Source organism: Ptiloglossa arizonensis, chromosome 4, assembly GCF_051014685.1.
Source record: "Ptiloglossa arizonensis isolate GNS036 chromosome 4, iyPtiAriz1_principal, whole genome shotgun sequence".
Taxonomy (NCBI): Eukaryota; Metazoa; Arthropoda; class Insecta; order Hymenoptera; family Colletidae; genus Ptiloglossa; species Ptiloglossa arizonensis.
The window spans coordinates 24310271-24331217 of record NC_135051.1 but is presented as its reverse complement, the minus strand read 5'-3'; the positions used below and the strand labels follow the sequence as shown (position 1 = coordinate 24331217).

The 20947-nt window shown below is 36.1% G+C and overlaps 4 protein-coding genes across 8 annotated transcripts; 2 read left to right on the top strand and 2 right to left on the bottom strand.

Annotated features, from left to right (window-relative positions):
- The first annotated feature begins 1082 nt into the window (after window positions 1-1082).
- Mus201 (rad2 superfamily protein mus201) lies at window positions 1083-6244 on the top strand. 2 transcript variants are annotated; one of them, XM_076310494.1, is made up of 11 exons: window positions 1083-1434; window positions 1579-1650; window positions 1775-1879; window positions 1971-2146; window positions 2440-2871; window positions 2942-3158; window positions 3232-4487; window positions 4569-4667; window positions 4765-4978; window positions 5074-5310; window positions 5377-6244. In XM_076310494.1, the coding sequence occupies exons 3-11, from the start codon at window positions 1792-1794 to the stop codon at window positions 6024-6026; spliced, it is 3369 nt and encodes a 1122-aa protein (XP_076166609.1). In that variant the 5' UTR covers window positions 1083-1434; window positions 1579-1650; window positions 1775-1791; the 3' UTR covers window positions 6027-6244. The 2 variants fall into 2 exon arrangements, with proteins under 2 accessions (XP_076166609.1, XP_076166610.1); XM_076310495.1 differs by lacking the exon at window positions 1579-1650.
- On the bottom strand, window positions 6185-15934 carry LOC143146321 (glutathione hydrolase 1 proenzyme). The gene is made up of 11 exons (XM_076310497.1): window positions 15577-15934; window positions 13709-13856; window positions 12633-12757; window positions 11107-11246; window positions 10767-10999; window positions 10342-10502; window positions 9026-9252; window positions 8294-8489; window positions 7464-7629; window positions 7056-7202; window positions 6185-6979 (listed from the first exon to the last, which is right to left on the bottom strand). Exons 1-11 carry the CDS (start codon window positions 15582-15584, stop codon window positions 6791-6793), a joined length of 1740 nt encoding a protein of 579 aa, XP_076166612.1. The 5' UTR covers window positions 15585-15934; the 3' UTR covers window positions 6185-6790.
- Window positions 15573-18474, top strand: Prosalpha4 (proteasome alpha4 subunit). Of its 4 annotated transcripts, none has more exons than XM_076310500.1 (8): window positions 15573-16649; window positions 16855-16954; window positions 17039-17148; window positions 17412-17538; window positions 17630-17743; window positions 17819-17952; window positions 18019-18201; window positions 18281-18474. In XM_076310500.1, exons 3-8 carry the CDS (start codon window positions 17047-17049, stop codon window positions 18368-18370), a joined length of 750 nt encoding a protein of 249 aa, XP_076166615.1. In that variant the 5' UTR covers window positions 15573-16649; window positions 16855-16954; window positions 17039-17046; the 3' UTR covers window positions 18371-18474. The 4 variants fall into 4 exon arrangements, with proteins under 4 accessions (XP_076166615.1, XP_076166614.1, XP_076166613.1 ...); XM_076310499.1 differs by having other exon boundaries at window positions 15574-16264; XM_076310501.1 differs by having other exon boundaries at window positions 16189-16207.
- Window positions 18458-19885, bottom strand: Emc5 (ER membrane protein complex subunit 5). The gene is made up of 4 exons (XM_076310502.1): window positions 19745-19885; window positions 19163-19574; window positions 18998-19050; window positions 18458-18925 (listed from the first exon to the last, which is right to left on the bottom strand). The coding sequence occupies exons 2-4, from the start codon at window positions 19242-19244 to the stop codon at window positions 18737-18739; spliced, it is 324 nt and encodes a 107-aa protein (XP_076166617.1). The 5' UTR covers window positions 19245-19574; window positions 19745-19885; the 3' UTR covers window positions 18458-18736.
- Between the last annotated feature and the right edge of the window lie 1062 nt (window positions 19886-20947).

Genomic DNA, 20947 nt, shown 5'->3' with positions numbered 1-20947 from the left:
CCGAGGATACCAAGGTCCTTGGAATCGAAATAGATTTCTCAGCTCGTTTAAATCTTTTAAATTGTGCTTTTTTCGTAGAAACAATAAACATTGAATTAAATATATGCATTTAAGCTTTTGAGATAAAATGAGAAGATTTAGAAATGAAGATCAATTGCTCAAATATATTTTTCCTATTTAGATTGTTTGAGGGTTTTCGTAATATTATAATTTACATTTCTCAAAAATAAAAGAACTATGTAACTTCTAATTTATGTAGGAAGTTTCAACAACAATCTCTGTATTTCTAAAAGGTTAATTTGAGTACGTCAATAAAAGCTATGGGGTTTAGATATTTTGTTACATCACTGAGCTGCAGATTCTATTGTTTTACTGTTGTACAATGGCCCGGTCGACCCAAGCGCCTCCAGTTTCCCCTCTTGTTCCCCACCTGACGTGAGCTACTCCCCTCTGCCCCGTAGGTGCCGTGGAATTGCTGCCGCAAAAGGATGTTGGGGTTACCCTGGGGGGCGTGGGAAAAACCTGCTGTGGGAAAGAGTGGGTGGCCTCTACCTCACTTCACTTCTCTGATGATGACGATACGATATATACATCATGGCTATGAGTGTGTATATGTCCGTGGAATACACGAGGAAATACACAAGTACATCTACGTATTACATTACGTATTTGTATAAGAGTCACACAAATGACCAAGAGGCTGATACTGCGTAATATAGGACGAGTGCGTATGGATAAGCAAACTAACGTTCTATGCACTTACTTTTTATTTCATGCTAACCGAAAATCTTACTTGAATATAATAGTATAGATGTTCGAAAATCTACATTATGCGATTTTATAAAATTCTCTTTTTCCCTTTATATTGTATACGTGCGAGTTTTTACATATTGTTTAACTGTACTTTGTATATAAAGTTTGTAAAGAAATTATACATTATCCTAGCTGTAACTAATTCAAAGTTGAATATAAACTTTATTCATTTTAACATTATTATAGCTTTTTACTACGTATGCAATTTATGTAGGTACGTTTTATGATTTTAATATAGTATTAAAGTTAGTATTTTAATAAATGGTAGATTATTCGAAAAAAAGAAGTCATGTGTTAAGAAACAATATATATTCTAAATACGAGTGTTATTTTATGAAACCAATTTCGATGAAAGTAGAGTACTATGAATAATACTCGGAAGACCTAGTGAAATGACCTGGAAATTTGCACGGCGGTAACATATACTTATCAAAATATTTTATTTAATAATTATGTTTTTTCAACCAGTGCGTATGTACAGACAATATTATTATTTTAAAAAGCGTTGCACTCTACGAATGCAAATGTGTTAGTGCGCTTAGCGTGTGCAAGTGTATTGTTTCTGTAATCAGCTGACCGGTACATTGCGATGTTGAATCGTGGAAGAGTTTACAAGCCGAAGTAAGTACGTTTTAATGTCCTTTAAAATAAGTAATTTAGTGGCTTGTGACATTAACATATATAAAATACATATTAGTGAAATTATTTTTATAAACACTAAATATTTTGTAAACTACTTCACTTAAGTATCTACTTGTTATTTAGGTTATGAATAATCGAAACCAAGTATTGTAATCGGTACATATAGTTGTTTAAGCTACGAATGCAAGTAAAAAGGTGAGTTAAACTCACCTTTAAGATCCTATTCTTTCTTGCAAAATATGTATTTTTAGTACAGACAATTTCATTAGTGCATTGTATTATATGTAACCATTTAATTGAATATGTTATTTTTTTATAGCTTTTTCATCTTATATAATGGGTGTTTATGGTCTTTGGCGTTTACTTGATGCAACAGGAAAGCAGGTCCCTTTGGAGACCCTCGCAGGAAAAGTGTTAGCTATTGGTATATTTAAATATTTACATTTATTTTTTATACTTATAGATACATAAATACTTGGCTATGTTTAAAATAACAAGATTTTTTAATTCTGTAGATATATCTATTTGGATACATCAAGTATTACAAGGATATCAAGATCGCTTTGGCAATCCTAAGCCAAATGCGCATCTTATTGGATTGTTCAGGAGGATATGCAAACTTTTGTATTATAAGATCAAACCAGTTTTTGTTTTTGATGGAGGTGTACCAATGCTTAAAAGGGACACAATTGTAAATATGTATTTAAAAAATCTATTCTATAGTTTAGAGATTTATATTGTTGATTTCTCAGGAGATAGTAGGTATGAAAATAATGTTTCATTGTAATACAGTTAATGAATTTTATTTGATTTAACTTTCTAAACAGCAACTATCGCATGTTTCAAATATTACCAAGTACATTGCACATGTGTGTATTAATGAAACTGTACTTTTATCTCGACTATAACATTGTCTGTACATAATTAGTTTGCTGTGGGAACCAGGTAGTGAGAAAAGAGGCTCTTATTCTTTTGTATTCACAGGCCTTGCGCAGGAAGCTGAAATCTATGGCCAAGAATAAAGCCCAAAAGATGAGGACAGATTTAATAAATAACTTGATAAAGCATTCTGCAGTAAAAACAGTTCTTAATACAGAGCAAGAAAATGTTACAAATAAGTCTTCTGAAGTAGTTTTGAGTATGCAAAGTAAGCCAACTATGGATGATATATTTAAATTACCAGATTTACCTAGCACAAACAAAGCTGAATCAGATCTTAGCGATGACTATGATTCTGATTCATCTATTAATCTGAGTCCACGGAAACAAACAAAATGGATTGGAAATATTCACAATGTAAATGTAGCTAGTGCTGAATTTAAAGCTTTACCAGCTGATGTTCGTTATGAAATTCTTACTGACTTGAAGGAAACAAGAAAGCAAAACTCATGGGGCCGTTTACACGAGATGCCTGAAGTATTTATTCATTTTAATATTTACCTAAATATTAATTTTTCTTGTTTATCTCAAACATGTATGTATTTAGGAATCACACGAGTTTTCTGGTTTCCAAATGAAACGTTTATTAAAACGTAGATTAGTTCAAACAAATTTAGAATCTGCGGAAAAAGAAATGGGAGGAAAAACACTCACATTAGATGAATTAAACAAATTATTGACTGAACAGGGTATAAATACCAGTGGTCACAATTGCACTTATCGCATTGCCGCCGACAGTTCAACTAGATTACTTTATATCAGTGGTACATTATAGTTATCCTTAATTTTCAAATTGCAACTGATTACCTCATTGTATTTATAAATTTTATGTTGTAGATAAAAGTGCATATTTTAAAAATACTAACAACAACGATAATTCACACGATGAAAATACTACAAATACTACAGACAAGGTAGAAGAACCTGTACCTGGTCCTAGTAAAACTGTGCCAATTTGTGAAGACATAAATGAATATGCATTCGATGATGAATGGGATAGCGATATTGAAATAACAAATATAAATAGTCCCACATTACCAGTAGAAGAAATGAGTAGCGATGCTGAATCGGAAATTGAATTGAAAGAATCACGAGCGTTGTCTAAAAAATATTTCGGAAATAATGCTATAAATCCTGCGTTATTATATATGCTAGAATATAGCGGATTACCAGAAGACCAAATACTTTCACTTCTTGAACAAAATAAAAAGAAAGATTCTAAAGATATTAAAAATACCTCGAATGAATTGCAACAAATTGCTTTTTTTAAAAAACAAGATTATGAGAATAAAGATAATATACCACATATACACCAAGAAATTTCGACGTCCGAAGATAAAGAATTTCCAGTACTTGATTCTACAGAATCCACGAAATCGTTTGATACGCCACTAACTAAATTGTCTGAATTGAACACAGAATCGAATATCAATGTATCGCCTGTCGTGGCTTCAAATGCTTCAAATACTGAACAAATAGAATCAATAGAAGCAACGGTAATTAGTTCGACAGATTCGGATTCTGATGATTTTGTAGAAATAGAAGACGTACCAATACCAAACATAGACAACGATGTTAATGATAAAACATCGGAACAAGGCATTGTAATAACATTTAGGTCTGATCAGAAAATAGAGAATGATATGTTTGCTGATGTATTTGAAACTTCAAACAGTGAATTAAATGCAGAAGTAAAGTCTCAGAATACATCATTGTCCAATGAATTTCCTAAGAAATTAATAAACTGCTTTTCCATTAGTCAAGAGACATTGGAAGATAAAGTTATTTCAGAGGAAGCAGTTGTAAAAACAACGGAAAACAAATTTAAAGATCAGCAATTACCTGATGTAGGGAAACAGGGTGATATTGAAATGAAATTCATAGAAAATAATGCAGATATTGAGAACACGAATAGAGAATTGGAAAAAGATCAAACGAAAGTAACAAACAGCCCAGAAAATGTAATTAATTCTCAAATAGATAATGTAGAGATTATAAATATACAAGATGATACGAGTGTAGACGTACCGACTGATGATTCAAGAAGAATAAGTCCCCTGCCCGTGAACGAAGACGAGTTGTTATCTTTACAAGTACATAAATATTATTAGTATAGATCCGTTTGTGAATACAAATAAAATCTAGTTTAAATGTTTGATATATTTTGCTTTCAGGCGCGACTAGAGGAGGAGCAAATCGAATTAGCGGCAAATATTGGTAAATTAGATAGACAGGGTATTGATATTACCCAACAAATACGTAGCGAAACTCAGGTATAATTACATACATTAATGCTATTTTTCCAACAGTATAATACTCAGATTGACTTCGATCGATTTTATTTATAAAATAAAAATTATTTGTCGACAGGATCTATTACGATTATTTGGTATACCATATATTGTAGCGCCTATGGAAGCAGAAGCGCAATGCGCATATTTGGAACAAATTCATCTGACCGAAGGTACAATTACAGACGATTCGGATATATGGCTTTTTGGAGGACAATGCGTTTATAAAAACTTTTTCGATAACAATAAAAAAGTCCTTGAATATTGTTCTTGCGATATACAGCATCATTTCAGTAAGTTTAATAATAAGTTTCAAAGATTTTAATAATTAAACAAAAAAAATAATAAAGACATTCGAATGGTCTAAATAAAGAATATTATTTTTCAGAATTAACGCGAAACGAAATGATACGACTGGCTCTTTTAGTTGGTAGCGATTATACTACAGGTGTAACCGGCATTGGGCCTGTTACTGCTCTAGAAATACTAGCAGCTTTTCCTTCAGAAGGAGATGATTTATTGCAGGGTTTGACGAAGTTTTGTTCGTGGATCAACAGTGGTCGATCCGCAGGCCCTGGAAAAGCTGGTCTACGAACTAAATTACAAAATATACAAATTGATAAAGGTACACAAGATTAGTCTTATTTTAACGCGAGTTCTTTCGTAGATTGATCTATTTTTACCTGTGCAGGATTTCCAAATCAAGCCGTTGCGCAAGCATATCTTTTCCCCGAGGTGGACGAATCGAAAGAACATTTTACTTGGGGTAAAGTCAACACGATACTTTTGTCCAATTATACAAAACAAAAATTTGGTTGGAGCAAAGAGAAGTTTGACGAAATTATGACACCTGTATTGAAGAGATTGGAAGAGAAACAGAGTCAGAAATCAATATTTGCATATTTTAAAGTGCAAAAAATTCCAAAATCGATCGAAGTCAATCTGAGTAAACGTGTTCAAAAAGCTGTGCAAAAATTGAATAATCCGAATGCAGAAGAAGCACACCAAAAAGAAGAAAGTATGCAACCACAAATTAAAAGAACAAAATCGAAATCTGTGGTTCAAAATCGAAAGAGGAAAACAGAATCAACGAATAAACAAGATGCAGTTAAGTCTACTGAGTCTAAATTTTTTAATGTTCCTGCCGGTAACGATAAGTACGTCGAAGAATTTATACCGCAAAGAGAAAAAGATAGAGCGGCCGCTTTGAAAAAGAAACTAAACGCTATCGAAGTACTTAGAAAATCGAAACAAGGATTATGCAAAACGAAAAAAGTGAAGCGTTATGTAAGAAAAGTGAAAAAAGAAGCTGGACTTTCGGAAAGCGACGACAGTGCATAATGTTACGTATTATGTTATTTAATTGAAGCTAGCAAACAATCATCCATATCATAAAGTAAAATATATCAAAGAATATACTGTAATATTAAGCAGTAATATTAATCGCGTACCTAGTATCATTCATGTTAAAAGTATTAAAACAAAAATATACAAATGCCTCGTTTTAAATAAATTATTTTTCTATAATACAGGTATATCTTTGTTTGAAAAAATTTAATAAACCATTAGACACAGGTGATACTTGTACTAGTAATCTTACGACAGTTATAGCGTTAAAACTTAATGCTATGCTTATAGTAATGTATAAATAATATATACGTTCTTTTAGAAATACTATTAATATAATGGAAAAATTTTTTATTTGCAAGTTCGTACTGATAATCAAAGCTATGACATTATCGCTGTTCGCGGAGCGTTTTAATATCGACTCGTGACTCACTCCATTGTCTTTTTGTACATTAGTTTCAGTTTTGCATTAGAAATTTCTCTATTTGCCTATCTGCCTATGCTATTAATACTTTTGTGCAAAACTCTTTTTACAGACGCGGAGAAGGTAACTGTAATTTGTGACGAAGTATTTGGAATCGTGACGGGGCGTTTTTCGATAATCACCCCTTATTAGATTCTTACCGAAAAAAACATCGCGGGCTTAATTTATATTTCATGTAAACCGGAGTCGAGGTGTGGAAACATTCATGTTACCTATTCTGACTCATTTCAATTAGTCTATCAGGGGATAACGAGAACAAACCATACATAGTCGTTCAAAGGCCAGCGGTTCTGCCCTCTCTGCGGTAATCCGAGCAGGCGAATACCCTATCATTTTCTTTAGTCACTGCTGTAATGGCACTTCCAATCCCCGAGAATGTGGTAACGTTGTGACCGATTCTCGACAAATAGCTCAACACACTCGGAGAAAATCCTTTCTCGTTTTGTACGTTCATCGGCATTAGCTGCAATTTCGAAACGTAGTTTTTAATATAACGAATTGCGTAACATCGAATCGATCAACGTGAGATTTTCATTCACCTGATGATGAATTCTAAACGCGTTGAGCGCCTGTTTTAAGTTGTATCCCGACCAAAGATTTAGTACCATTCCGATCGCTACTCCGGTTGTAATTTTAGTGCCGCCCGCGGCACCGATTACCAAACGCACGTGTCTCCTTTCATCTACCTATATGAACAGAAGAAAAAGTATAGCATTTAACGTGGAATTCCGCTTGACCGGTATACCGATATTAAAACAGTTGCACAACATCAACCGATATAACGTATAATCTAGCATTATTTCACGCAATCTTTTCGAACAATTAGTTACATTCCTGAAAGTTAGATACTCGTCTAAAACAAACAACGACAAAGTCAAACAAGGTAAGCAGATAACGATGACGGAGCATCGCGTGGGTGGATATCTCATCCACGAGAGGTCACTTACAACTATCGTTGGGCTCATAGAACTGAGAGGTCTCTTTCCAGGACGAATGAAATTCGCCGGCGAGGGAGGTAGATCGAATCCATTGGTTATATTCGGGGAACTAAAGTCGTCCATCTCGTCGTTGAATATTATCCCTGTTGATATGGAACGCTTCATCGCGCCGAAGCTGTTGAATAACGATAGATTAGAAAACGTTAGGATCTTTACGCGATTCTGTAGGTACACTACCGCTTATAAATATTCAAACTTTTTTGTAATTTCGAAGAACAGAACGTTAACTTATTGGTTATAATACCGATCGAATACCCTTCACTGGTGTACGTGTCTCTATTCGAAAAGTTTGTTATTTTGTACAACTAACCGTTGTCATAGACAAACGGTGACTATTAAGATAAACAATTTGCCATGTACACAAACTGAAATCACAAAATTTGGTATTTCATGGTTATTGATAGAAAAAGATAAAACGGACCAATAATTGTAAAAGGATTAATTGAAGAGAAATGCACGAGATTAGTTATTTAAATGTACATTATATGAGGCATGCATGTACTTCACAATAATATGTATTATTATTGCAGTTGTATATAATTATACTTATCAATTATCCTAAGGAAAAAATAACTTAATTATCGTCCAATTAACACCTCGTCTCTATTAATAATAGAGGGACTGCTGTGCAACAAAGGTTTAAAGTAAGTGTAATTCTGATTAAAGTGAAGAATAATCGTTCGCCTTGAAAAAACAAAGTCCGTGTCGTTGAAATAATTACGAGCAACAGTTGCCTTTGTTCAAAATTAACATATCAGTTTGACGTTCATGGAACGTACACTTGATTTATGGTCGATGTTACCGAAACAGCCGATCCATCGGGAGCCAGCACGGACACGTGAGAGGTTCCCGAATCCTCGATAGTGGACGTGACAGCGCCATAATATTCCGGATTGTTATTTGTCACATTGTCTTTGATTCTCTTACGGATGGTGTCGGCGTAGTCTCTGGACGTTAAGTTGGCGACCAATGCATCTATGTACCAGTGAAATTACTCTTAAAGAACATTACGACATTACAATCGTACGGAGAACGTCGCGGATTCGTTTCATGGCAAATTAAACGTACTTGAAGCAACGTTTTCCTCGTAAATCGCGACAATTGATCGCTACCCGAACCACGAGACGCGTAACAGGCGTAAACGTCTTTTGCAGAAAAAGAAGTTTAAATAGAATCAATGAGCAGCACGTGGAGTGCTTAATCAATGGTAACGGACAATTGTTGATTATTTTCGAGTGGCGGCATTCGTTTATCACGGATATCGTATCTTTGGAGAACTGGGCGACGTTTAATTTCGTAACAATGGAATTCATCGTGAACGCTCGTTTATCGGCTATTTTCTTTTTTTTTTGCAACCCGAGGACGCTCATTATACAAGATTACGAAGTGTTGACTCTCTCCGATTAGTTAGTAAGTGGCTTATCGTGACGAATCTTTCGCTTCTCGTTACAAACGATTGAACAATTTAACGTAATGTTAGATTTAGGTAATGTCAAATTCCGTAGACTCACCGACACTACCGTTCGAGAAATCAGGATCGGCCAATTCGGTTCGTCTGGCGTACGCCCATTTGAACGTTTCGATGAAACGCTGCCACATGACACCCTCGTCGTCGATGGGCACTAGCCCGGTGAGTATGTTCATGATGAAGCTCAGAATTGCCCCTGAGCCCGGTGGGGGCGCGGTGTACATTGTCAAGTTACCCACCTTCGATTCGATCGGTTTCCTCCACTTTACCCTGCGAGAAATTGGATGTTAACCGTGTTCCACTAATTGACCATACACTGATCAAATACGTACATTAAAAGCTTCCAAGCCTTACCTTAAAGATTATGTTCTTAAAGCCAATATACGAAGCTCAAGCTTTCGAAGCTCTGGTCGAATTGAGAAAAGAAATTTATAATGATATCAAGTACCGTATTTTGATTTGCTTTTTTGTGCCCTTGAGAGGACGTTCGAGTGCAAAGGGTTGATAAGAAATTATTAACAATAATTCCGCGTTGTTTATTTAAACACAACCGCGGATTCATTGTCTATTTATTTATTTTTTTCTCTTGCAGATGATTGTCAGCCTTTGAAAACAATTGTACACTTGGAACACGCGTGATTGGCGTTAATAAAATATCGAAAGTCGATTTAAATTTGGAAACAATGTTTTTCGATGATTCAACGGGTACGTTGGTTCGCTTCTTGGGGTCAAGGACACGAGACCGAAGAAGAGAGACGGTTTCGAATCAAGAAAATTTCGGCACAACGCACCACGCCGCGAGCGTAACAATGATGTTGTCCGATTGGGTGACACCGATTGATGTTAGCCGCGCTTAGGGTCGAATGCGTGTCACATTTCGCAGGCGCGTAATGTTTCGCGTATACGAACATCGTAACTTTTGAACTATTGGGCTGTTCGGAAAGTCATTTCGTTTTCCAAAATGGAGAATACACAATTTAATCGAATGTTTATACACTTTGAAAAAAATCGTGTTTCATTTTCACCAAAAAAAAAAAAAAAAAACGAAACGACTTTCCGAACAACCCAATAATTAACTTTCGACTCGAGTCCTCTGATACACTTTCCAAATTAATGCGAACACCCACCGATTGGCGGATAAGAAAATATATACTTTTGTTAAAAAAAAATCGCGATCATAATTTTTTATCGAAAAATTTCTTTTTCGTTAAAAATTTTCCCTGAGGTGGTACATCGAATACCGATTAATTTCTCTTTGGTAAATTTTCTTATCGCACGTGGAACGTGTCTGAGGGTTTGTCTGAAAAGAACGTCCCCCATGTGTCTAACTATACGATTTAATTACTAATACGATCGTACCTGTAATTTTGCAGATCTTGCTTGGTGATGATCCCATTGGCAGCTTTGATCTCCTCGACCAGTTGGTCGCCCATGGTCCCGTTGTAGAATATATCCGGTCCGTTCGTCGCGATCAATTTCAACGTTTCCGCCAGACGCGGCCTTTTAATCCGGTCGCCCACCTAACAACGGATCCAAACGTCGTGTTAACACACTAAATGGTTACCCGGTTATTTATTAATTTATTCGCAAATACAAGTATACCCGTGGTCAAAGAGCAACACGGGGTACTCCAATTTGCGCTAAGACACTAATCGTAAGAATTTATCTCGTAGGTTTCGACGCGGAGATTGCGAGAGATACCAACAAGGTGATCGACCAGCGACGAATATTGCTTGGAATCGACCAGATTGTTGACACAGGGATTAAAAAGTCTGTGCGTTCACCTTCCATGTGGAATTGGTGGCCGGGTTGATGAGTATCTCCGCCAACGAACTCTCAGCCTTGATCAGTGGTTCTTTGCTCGTCAGATAGGCGGCCAGGTAATTGTTCACACGGGATCCGGTGTTGCACAGAGAGATGGTAGGCTCGAAGAGTTGGGACCACGGCAGTTTCCCGTACTTCCGGTGAGCCTCCCAGTAACCGCGGAGCTCGCCAGGGACCGCGATCGCCAAGCCACCTTGACCATCGTATTCGTGTCAATATGTCACGCGTATCTAGCGTCTAGCCTAGCGCACACGATACGCGGTGTCAACGATGGCCTGGTGAGCAAGGACAACAACCTACCGTACATCGACAGGCTTGGGTCGCCTTGGAACATATTCTCGGTAGCCCTGGACGGTGCAGTCTCGCGGGCGTCCAAGTAATCGGCGGTGTTGCTTCTCGCGTCCCAAATCGTCATCAGGAATCCTCCACCGAGACCCATACTGTGTTTTCGGGGAATAGTTTTAGATAGGGATTAATGTTTCTGGAATTTTAACTATTCGAGATAAAGGACAGGATACAGAGTGATCGAAAGTAGAAAAGAGATCGATTAGATAGTTGATTAGGAGGTAGAGGATTAATAGATTGAGATCGTCATTAGGAATCCCCTATCGAATCTTGTGATACGTATTTTGGAGAATAGTTTTCATAGGAATTAATGTTTCTGGAATTTTAATTCTTCAAGGGTTGGTAAAGGACAGGATACAGAATGATTGAAAGCAGAAAAGAGATCGATTAGATATTTAATTAGGTGGTAGAGGATTGATAGTCTGAGATCGTCATTGGGAATCCCCTGGAATCGAATCTTGTGATATATATTTTGGAGAATAGTTTTGATAGGAATTAATGGTTCTGAAATTATAACTCTTTGGAGGTTGGTAAAGGACAGGATACAGAATGATCGAAGGTAGAACAAAAATCGATTAGATATTTAATTAGGAGGTAGAGGTCGAGTCCCATGATGAGTTTTTGGAGAATAGTTTTGGTAAGAATTAGAGATTTGACTCTTCAAAGGTTGGTAAACATGGGGACCATACAGAATAATCGAAAATAGAAAACTGGTAGTCCCCCATGGAAGTTTCTTCCACTTCCATAGAGTCCCATAGAATTCTACCGAATTTGTGTTAATTCTTCGTAGGTTATTAAACACGTGAAACGACAGGTAGTGATCAAAGATAAAAATTAGATTAATCGAACATTTAATTACGAAGTTATTTGAATTTGTCAACGTAGATTGAACAAAAAAAATCACAGTGTTAAAAAAATTGAACATTCTTCAACTATGACTCCAAGGGTTAGTTCACCGAGTGTCCCCCAAGAGAAGAATAAATTTCCCTCCACCTACACTAGGAGTGCAATTTACATTATGTCTTTCAATAAAAGAATCAATTTTCCTCCACCTACTCTAGGAGTAGGATTTTTTCACAGTGTATTGAAAAATATTTCACAAGGACATTAAGCAAGTAGGACACTTTCCAACCCACTATGTCTCAAAGAATTAATTCCCCCAAGTGTCCCTCAAGAAAAGAATAAATTTTCCCCCACCTACGTTATGAGTATGAATTTTTCACAACGGGTTGAAAAATATCTCACAGAGTGTTCAAAATAACACACTTTTCAACCCACTGTGCCCCAAAGAATTAATTCCCCCAAGTGTCCCCCAAGAAAAGAATAAATTTTCCCCCACCTACACTATGAATACGAATTTTTCACAACGGGTTGAAAAATATCTCACAGAGTGTTAAAAAATGGTACTTTTCAAACGAAAACTATACTTTTCAACCCACTGTGCCCCAAAAAGTGAAAAATCGCGCGCAAAGGGTTGTTACCTGTGCAAAGAAGCGACCCCCTCGCAGAGAAGTGCAGCTATCGCTGCATCCACAGCCGAGCCATTTTTCGCTAGCATATCGGCGCCAATTTGAGCGCATTCCTGGCCGTTCGTTGATACCCCGCCCTTGCAAATAGATACATAAGCGATAAATAGAATTATCAATGTTCCTATCGGAGTGAAATTGATCCTTAAATCCGCAGTTTTTTTTTTTTCTTACGAACGAATAATTAACCGCCATCTACCTAACCGCATTCACCCTGAGCTGTTTCCCAAAGCCTTCAGGTGAGTTTCAAAAGTTTTTCACGTTCGTTTTTTAGAAGTGAAACGATAATTGGAACAATAATTCCTTCGTTTGATCAGATTTAATTACATTCGGGTGAAAGTGTCCCGAATGGACTCGTGTTTTTAAGTTTATAATACGACGAAAGAAATGCACTGATTACATACACGAGTATTTATTATAATAGGTTTAATTATAGAAAATTATCTATAAATGTTATCTATAAGTATCTTTAAATATCAAAATTATTATAGAAACGCAATAGTTCGAAATGGATCGGTAATATATTTTATTGAAAAGAAAAAATCGTCGCTGGATGTTCTTCGAAATTAATTTTATACAAAATGGTAGAAGAGACTCGAGTGGAAAGTGAAAACTATGATTTGCTCGAGGGAACAAGGTAATAAAAAAGAAGCCTTGAAAAAACGAGGCGATCGAGACGCAGTCGTAATAACAATATTCAAATTGCGAACGTAATTCAAACGTAATTATTCGAATAATGTAGACATCGTGGAAACTTGTTGGTGACATCTTCGACACTTTCGATCGGTGAATTTTTAAATAACAACAAAGATATCGTACGTCTTCTTCGAATGATGACAAACGACAAGAAAAACACGCGTTTGATAAATAAAAAAAAAAAAAAAAAAAGAAAAATCTATAACATCACAGTCAGTAATTACACCTTTCACCACATCGTTCGTCCATCGACAGCGTACACAACCGGTACGGTATCGATCAACATTCCTCCAACGATTTATCTACCATAGAATATTTACTAAAATTTTCTTTACCTTCTTGTACACGCCGAAGTATTTCTCATCTCTGGTCTCCGTATCATTCTCTAAGCGTTTAGCGAGGAAAACGATTACTAGCGCTATGATCACACCTATAACTATAACGATGCTCACCCCGCCAATGAGAATCTTCTTCTTGCTTAGTCTGCATAAGGAGAAAGCATCTAGTTACGTTTCTTTCTTTCTATCCTTCTATATAATTTTTTTCCCCGTTATTTCCAAGATGAAAAATTCTCGTCCGAATGGATCGTCGAACCGACACTTCTCGATCGATCGTTTTCGTCACCGTCGACGATGTTTCGTTTCATAAAGGCACATCTGGAAACCGATCGTGTTTGTTTGCGAAACGATATCGTCGTAGGAAGAATGCACGGTAACTTCAAGCGTGTTTGTCGACTGTCTTTGTTTTCGAAGCAAACGTACCAATTTCACGACTATATTTGCACGAACGAAGAAACATTGAGTAACTCACGTTCTGGGTGAGTTGATCGGTTACATCGATCCTACTGTTTTCGTTACATCGATTTTTAATTAATTATTCTCCTTCGACGACGATACATCGTTACAATATATATAACGATCGACGATACATCGTTACACTATTATAACGATACATCGTTACCCTAAATATAACAATCGACGATACATCGTTACACTATATATAACGATCGACGACGATACATCGTTACACTATATATAACGATCGACGACGATACATCGTTACACTATGTATAACGATCGTGATGCGCATATTTGAACAATCGACCGAATTTATTTACTCGATTGTCGTCTGCGCACACGATCGCGCGCACGTTAAACTCGCGGTAATTCTAAGACCGTCGTAAACATTTTTAAGCTACTGATAAAACGCGCTCCAACCCCGCCCCCCTAACCCCCACCGCTCACCGCGCGCGCAACGCAACAACGCGACGAGCCCCGATAATTAATACGCGAGAAAAATCACCGGAGCTCTTAGTCTGAATTAGCGTTATCGATTACGATCTGTATCGTCGTGCGGTATTTACGACTGGTCGCAGTTGCATTCCCAACGGTATATGCATTCGAGGCCTTCGGTAAATGTATCGTGTGCCAAATCGTGTCACCTTGTCTATCTGTGCACCGATAATGATCAAGTAACTTCCTCGAATCGAGCCATTATTTTATCACGCGTTAATTAACATCTTGGAGCGATGATAACGACGATGCGTCTTCGTGTTCGTATTCGGGAAGTCGGTATTGTCACGGTTCGTGCATTTTCCGGGACGTTGTTACCGAGCTGGATCCGTCCCTCGAGATGCGTGGAGATTTCCTAACTTCTTCGTAACGTTCGTCCTTTTTTTTTTTTTGTTAAAATTATTTATCGATTTTTCGTTTCCCCTCCGACCCTCCGTTGCACGGAAATCGAGCGCGCATAACCTCAAGCGCGGCAACCGCGAGGTGTGTATCGCGAACGAGTTCCACGAACGATGAAACACGGATCCGTTGCGCTAGTCACGATTCTCACGGAATAGCTGCCGATTAATCGGATTCGTGGCCACGAATTAGACGTGTAGACGTCGCGCGAGAAACGCGGTGGTACAATACGTCTCTCGATTGAACGGTGGTCTGCTTGACGCGGGCGCGATCGTTAACGTCTTTCAGAAACGCACAACGCCCCCACTTTTTGCATTTCGGAAACGTCCGATCGTCGCACCTTTTGTAATCGGGAACGCGTACGACGGAACCCGCGAGCGAGAATAAAACCGAAACGTATGTATTCACGGCACCGACGAGTTCGAGAACTGTGCCCGTCTAAAAACCGAACGATAACGAACCGATCGTGAAACGATAAGTGACATGTATAAAGTACAAGAATCTTTACCAACCCGATCATGTTGCGTGAGCAAACGCGGCACGGGAGAGCGCTCAACCTTGACTAAACGTTTCACCAAGCCGATCGTTGCCTCTTATACTAGTTACAATACAGATTCCACCTATTAATCCCCACTACTCTCTTGTATTTGATAATACCGAATGCACCCAATTTTCTTCGATCTTTTACCAACCACCGTCGTCGCTACCTTTCTCCGTGTCTCGTTATTCTCCATGCACTCCTGATACGTACCACCTTTCGTCGCGTAGCAGACGAAAGATCAAACGTTTTTTCGCTCGATATCGCGAAACGTTCGTTCAACGTGTCGCGAAACGTTCCCCGTGCACCACGAAACGTTTCACGGAATCCTGTGATTCGAGCGCATTTCAACGGACGCGTTTGTCGCTTTATTTTGCCACGGGATATTATCTCGCGAACGTAAAAATTATTGCTGAGTTAGCAACGCGTCGATCATCGGAAACTCCGATCGAACAAATTCGACAGTTATTGCAAGACGCGTGTAGGTTTTTCCCCGCGATAGGAAAATTCCTACAATTCTAAAAATCACGACTGGTATGGGAGGAGAAGAAATTACGACAATTGAGAATCTTTGTAAATTGCTGTTGCGTGATTATTGTCGCATGGTGAGGCAATTGTCGGACGTATCGGAGGAAAATTTGGAGTACTTGTGTGGTTTGACGGTAGTTGTAACCTAATTTACAGAAGGTTGCGAGATTCCTGCCGAAAGGAGTTGTAGGAAGGGTGTTGGCCAATTATAAAATTTACGATATCTCATATACCGATTCGTATAACGAAAGTTTCTGGAAATTACATTTCGAAATTTTTTTGTCTCGTACGAATTTTCGATGGAGTAAATAGTAATCGAAATATCGATCCGTTCTTTTTTACCTTTAATACTCTTCGAGTGCGCGTAGCAACGAAGTCCTGTTTGTATTTGTGCTTTGGAAAATAAAGCGAAAGACGTTGTGTATTGAAGAACGTTACAGTAATTTTTGTATTCGAACGATATTTCTTATTCCGAGCAACCGTCGGGTAATTCAATCAGTGTAGAATAAATACTATTGCGTGAGTGCGTCTCCGTTTTATAATTCCGCAAACATTTCAGTATTTCTCTATTCTCGATTCGAATTTAGAATTACAACCGGATATAATGACTATATTCAAGTGATTCACTCTCGTGTAATTGCTCCTTAAGAAAAAAAAATATGTATTACATTGGCACTTATTTGAAAATGAAAGTCATTTATTTATTTAATTTGTTACGATAAAGATTTACGATCAAAAAACATCGGTGCACTTCAATGCAGGAAATCGCATCGTGTAGAGTCACGCTTACCCTCTATCGGCAAGAAATGGAATTAAACCACGCCGTGAGTAGCAATTGGTAGCAATCGCTTTGAAAAACGGCGAAGTCATTTTGTGCATTTAACAAATTCAATATTCTTTTGAGAAAGTTAAAGAAATGACAACGAGATACGATAGGGCTATAACGGTATTTTCACCAGATGGGCATTTACTTCAAGTGGAATATGCTCAAGAAGCTGTGAAGAAAGGTTCTACAGCGGTACGTTGACAAATTTGATCTAACCTTCTTCATTTTTGCGGTGAATTTTATACAACATTTTGTGTATTTCATGCGTTAAATACTATTGTTCGTGTATCAAATGCGACAGGGTACAGTATTCCGTTATCGATTCTTTCTTTATACGGTTTTCCGTTTCTTTTAGTACATTCGAAGTACAAATTGAAATACTTTTACATTTTGTAATGCAAACATTTGCACGTTTCAAAATAAAAGAAACTGTAATAAATTTGATTTTATTTCAGGTTGGTGTTCGTGGTAACGATGTAGTTGTTTTAGGAGTTGAAAAGAAGTCTATCGCAAAACTACAAGAAGAACGTACTGTTCGTAAGATATGTCTTCTAGACGAGCACGTTGTAATGGCATTCGCAGGTTTGAATTCAAATACTTTCTTTAAAAGAAAGTAAATTACCAAACAATGTATCAATATATTGTATATTGACACATAATATTTCGTTTAAAGGTTTGACAGCGGATGCAAGAGTTTTAATAAATCGGGCACAAGTCGAATGTCAAAGCCATAGATTAACCGTAGAAGATCCTGTTACTTTGGAATATATAACCAGGTATATTGCAGGTAGGGGAATATTTTTTATTATTTATAGAATATCTAACAACATGATTGTAAAGTTAAAATACAAATTACTTCAAGGTTTAAAACAAAAGTACACACAGAGTAATGGTAGAAGACCCTTTGGAATATCGTGTCTTTTAGCAGGATTTGATTATGACGGGGTTCCACACTTGTATCAAACAGAGCCTTCAGGCATTTATTACGAATGGAAGGTATGTATTTTGTATAGAATATTTGTAAGTTTCAGAAGGAAAAAAAGATAATATTTTTTTTTAAAGGCAAATGCCACAGGTCGAAGTGCCAAAACGGTACTCGAATTTTTACAAAAATATTACACAGCGGAAGAAGTGGCAACAGAAAAAGGTTCTATAAAATTGGCTATTAGAGCTTTATTGGAAGTAGTCCAGTCTGGAAAAAAAAATTTAGAAATCGCGGTAATGCGACGTGGTCAACCATTACAGGTATAAATTTCACAATTTTTTATACCTAGTGTAAAGAATCTTAATACTTTATCTATCTTCTAACTTCTTTATATTATAGATGCTAGATTCAAATACTATTGGAGAATATGTCACAGAAATTGAGAAAGAAAAGGAAGCAGAAGCTGAAAAGAAGAAGCAGAAAAAGTGATGTCTTTGTATCAAGTTGCACTTCTATTATTCATTTATTGATGTTTCACATAAAATAAATATACAATACATAGGTAAAAATAATAAATAAAATTGTCAAATTTCTTTTATTTATATTTTACTGCCATGTCCATAGAAAGTATATGTACATTTACGTATATTTTTAAATACATGATTTAAAATTCAAACTATTGTGGTACTTTGTAGTATTTATTTGTTGTTTGTGTTACTACCAATGCAAATAAAAAGTAGCATTTGATTTAAATTCTATATTTGCATTTATATAAAATTTTATGATTTATTTTTTTTCCATAAGTTGCATTAGTATTATGCCTTGTTTCAAATTATTTTGATGTATGCAAAAACTTTATTGCATGAGTTGGGGAAATAAACATCTTCCACGATGATTGAACACTTGAAATGATGGAAGATTTCGCAAAGTTTCCCAAGACTTATTTTCCAAGTCAACTACAGCTCGAATTTCTTTAAAATCACCGGCGATATACATTACTCCATACATAGCCATAAACAAGCTGACAATGCATTGTATTAAAATCTGTAAAAAGAATATCATTCGTTATTGATTGTAAATTTTATATATTAAATTTAATTACTGTTTAATATTTACATCAATTGGTAAAGTGGTAAATTCTTGTTCCGTTATTCGCAAGTATGAACGATCTATAAAAATATTAGGGTTTAATATAGTAGTTCAAAACAAAATGTAGAATAACTTAACCTATAATATACTGAATTACAAAAAATTATAATTCAATACAAAAGTGATACTTACGTTGCGCAGCTGAATAGGCCGCATGTAGTATTGACATCAGTCCTATGAATGTTATAGTTTTATGCAAAGTTGTCGCAGGCATTGTAGTTGTTATGACAAGTAACAAATTGATCACAATTTATTTATTATGTCGAATTTTCAACTCACGATATCGATAAGACTTTAAGGCTCGTTTTCATATAAAAAAATATGGTAGTATATTTAAGAACACGTATTAAAATAATAATTATGTATTAATCGATTAAAACTAGGGGTACTGCAATCTTTTTTCGAGTCACCGTTCGCAGTCTAAATATATTTTTGAAACGTAAGAGTACGAATGTAATTCTGATGGATTTCAATAAATTTATTATGCATAACACGAGTATCTTTCTTTCGTTCCCTTCTTTGCTTCCATTCCTTCTATGTGATCCTAAATTATAAGTCAAAGGAACAAGTGTGTTAATTTCTTATTGTTGCAAATAATTAATTATCGTCACATTTCATTGCGATTCTTAGATCTAATATGTCTGAATTTGAATTCAGTGAGTATTAATAACATTAAAAGTAACACAGAATTAGTCTATCAAATACAAGATTTACCTTACACGAGTTGAATTACACATTCTGAAATAGGAGAAAGAAGGACTATTGAATAATATTCTAAGCCACTATTTATACTATAATATAATATTGTTTATAATTATTTAAACTATTGTTCGATGACCATTGTTAATATTTGCGATAAATAAGAATTAAGATATGAACAAATTTGTGATCGTCGACTACTTCAATGAAGTTATTATTCCAAATAATAATCTCTTAATTTAGTTCTGTCATGGAGCGCTATCTGTGGCTATTAGGCCAAGTTTGTCAAGGAATAATGTCTATTAACGTCACTAGATGGCAATCCTACTGATATTCTAGCAAGTTTAAATTGTTTTGTTACATAAACAAACAACTATTTTTTAACAGATTTTAAAGAGAACAGAGTTTAAAACAGATAGTGATTCGATAACACAAATTGATTCATTCTTAGTGTTTCAAGTACTCCAACTACTTGTATAGCTATGTTAGAAAGCGAATTAAGGCTGCAAAAAAGCGAATATAGACCATGAGTCGCCATCTAGCGACAACAAATTGGAATCATTTCTCGACAAACTTGGCCCAATAGCCACAGATGGCGCTACTTGTGTTATAGTGCAACAAAATTATTTTATTAAACAATTTTGCAAGCAATTGTTCGAAATCCTCTGAATATTGTATAAACTGTATTATTGGCCCGCTAAATGCATTTTTTACATTAAGTTTATTATCATAAAATAATTTTGTAATATAGTATAAGAAGTAATGATACTTTCTGTAACACTTCAGGTGCTCTTCAGATCTATGTTAAAAAGTGAGATAAAGCTGCAAAAAAAGCGAATATAGTCCTTGAGTTGCCATCTGGCGACAAAAACAAAAATCATTCCTCGACAAACTTGGCCCAATAGTCATAGATGGCGCCACCACCGAAGGAGATGCAACCACTGAAAATGCAAGGACTTTGTAAAATGGCTATAATTTTGTTAAAAATTGACTTATTTTAATGCTGTTGCGCTTATTCGAAAGGCAAATGATTACTCTACCCGCCAATCTGGCCAATAATTTACCAACTCAATTTTTTATGAGCGAAACGTCACCTCGAATATTTGCAACTTTTAGAATTTGACAACACTCTCTTCAAGTGGCGATTTACTTATTTCTCCGTAGACCACAATAAAATAGGTCTCAGTGCAAACGAAGCGGAAGGTTCAAGCTTTAATT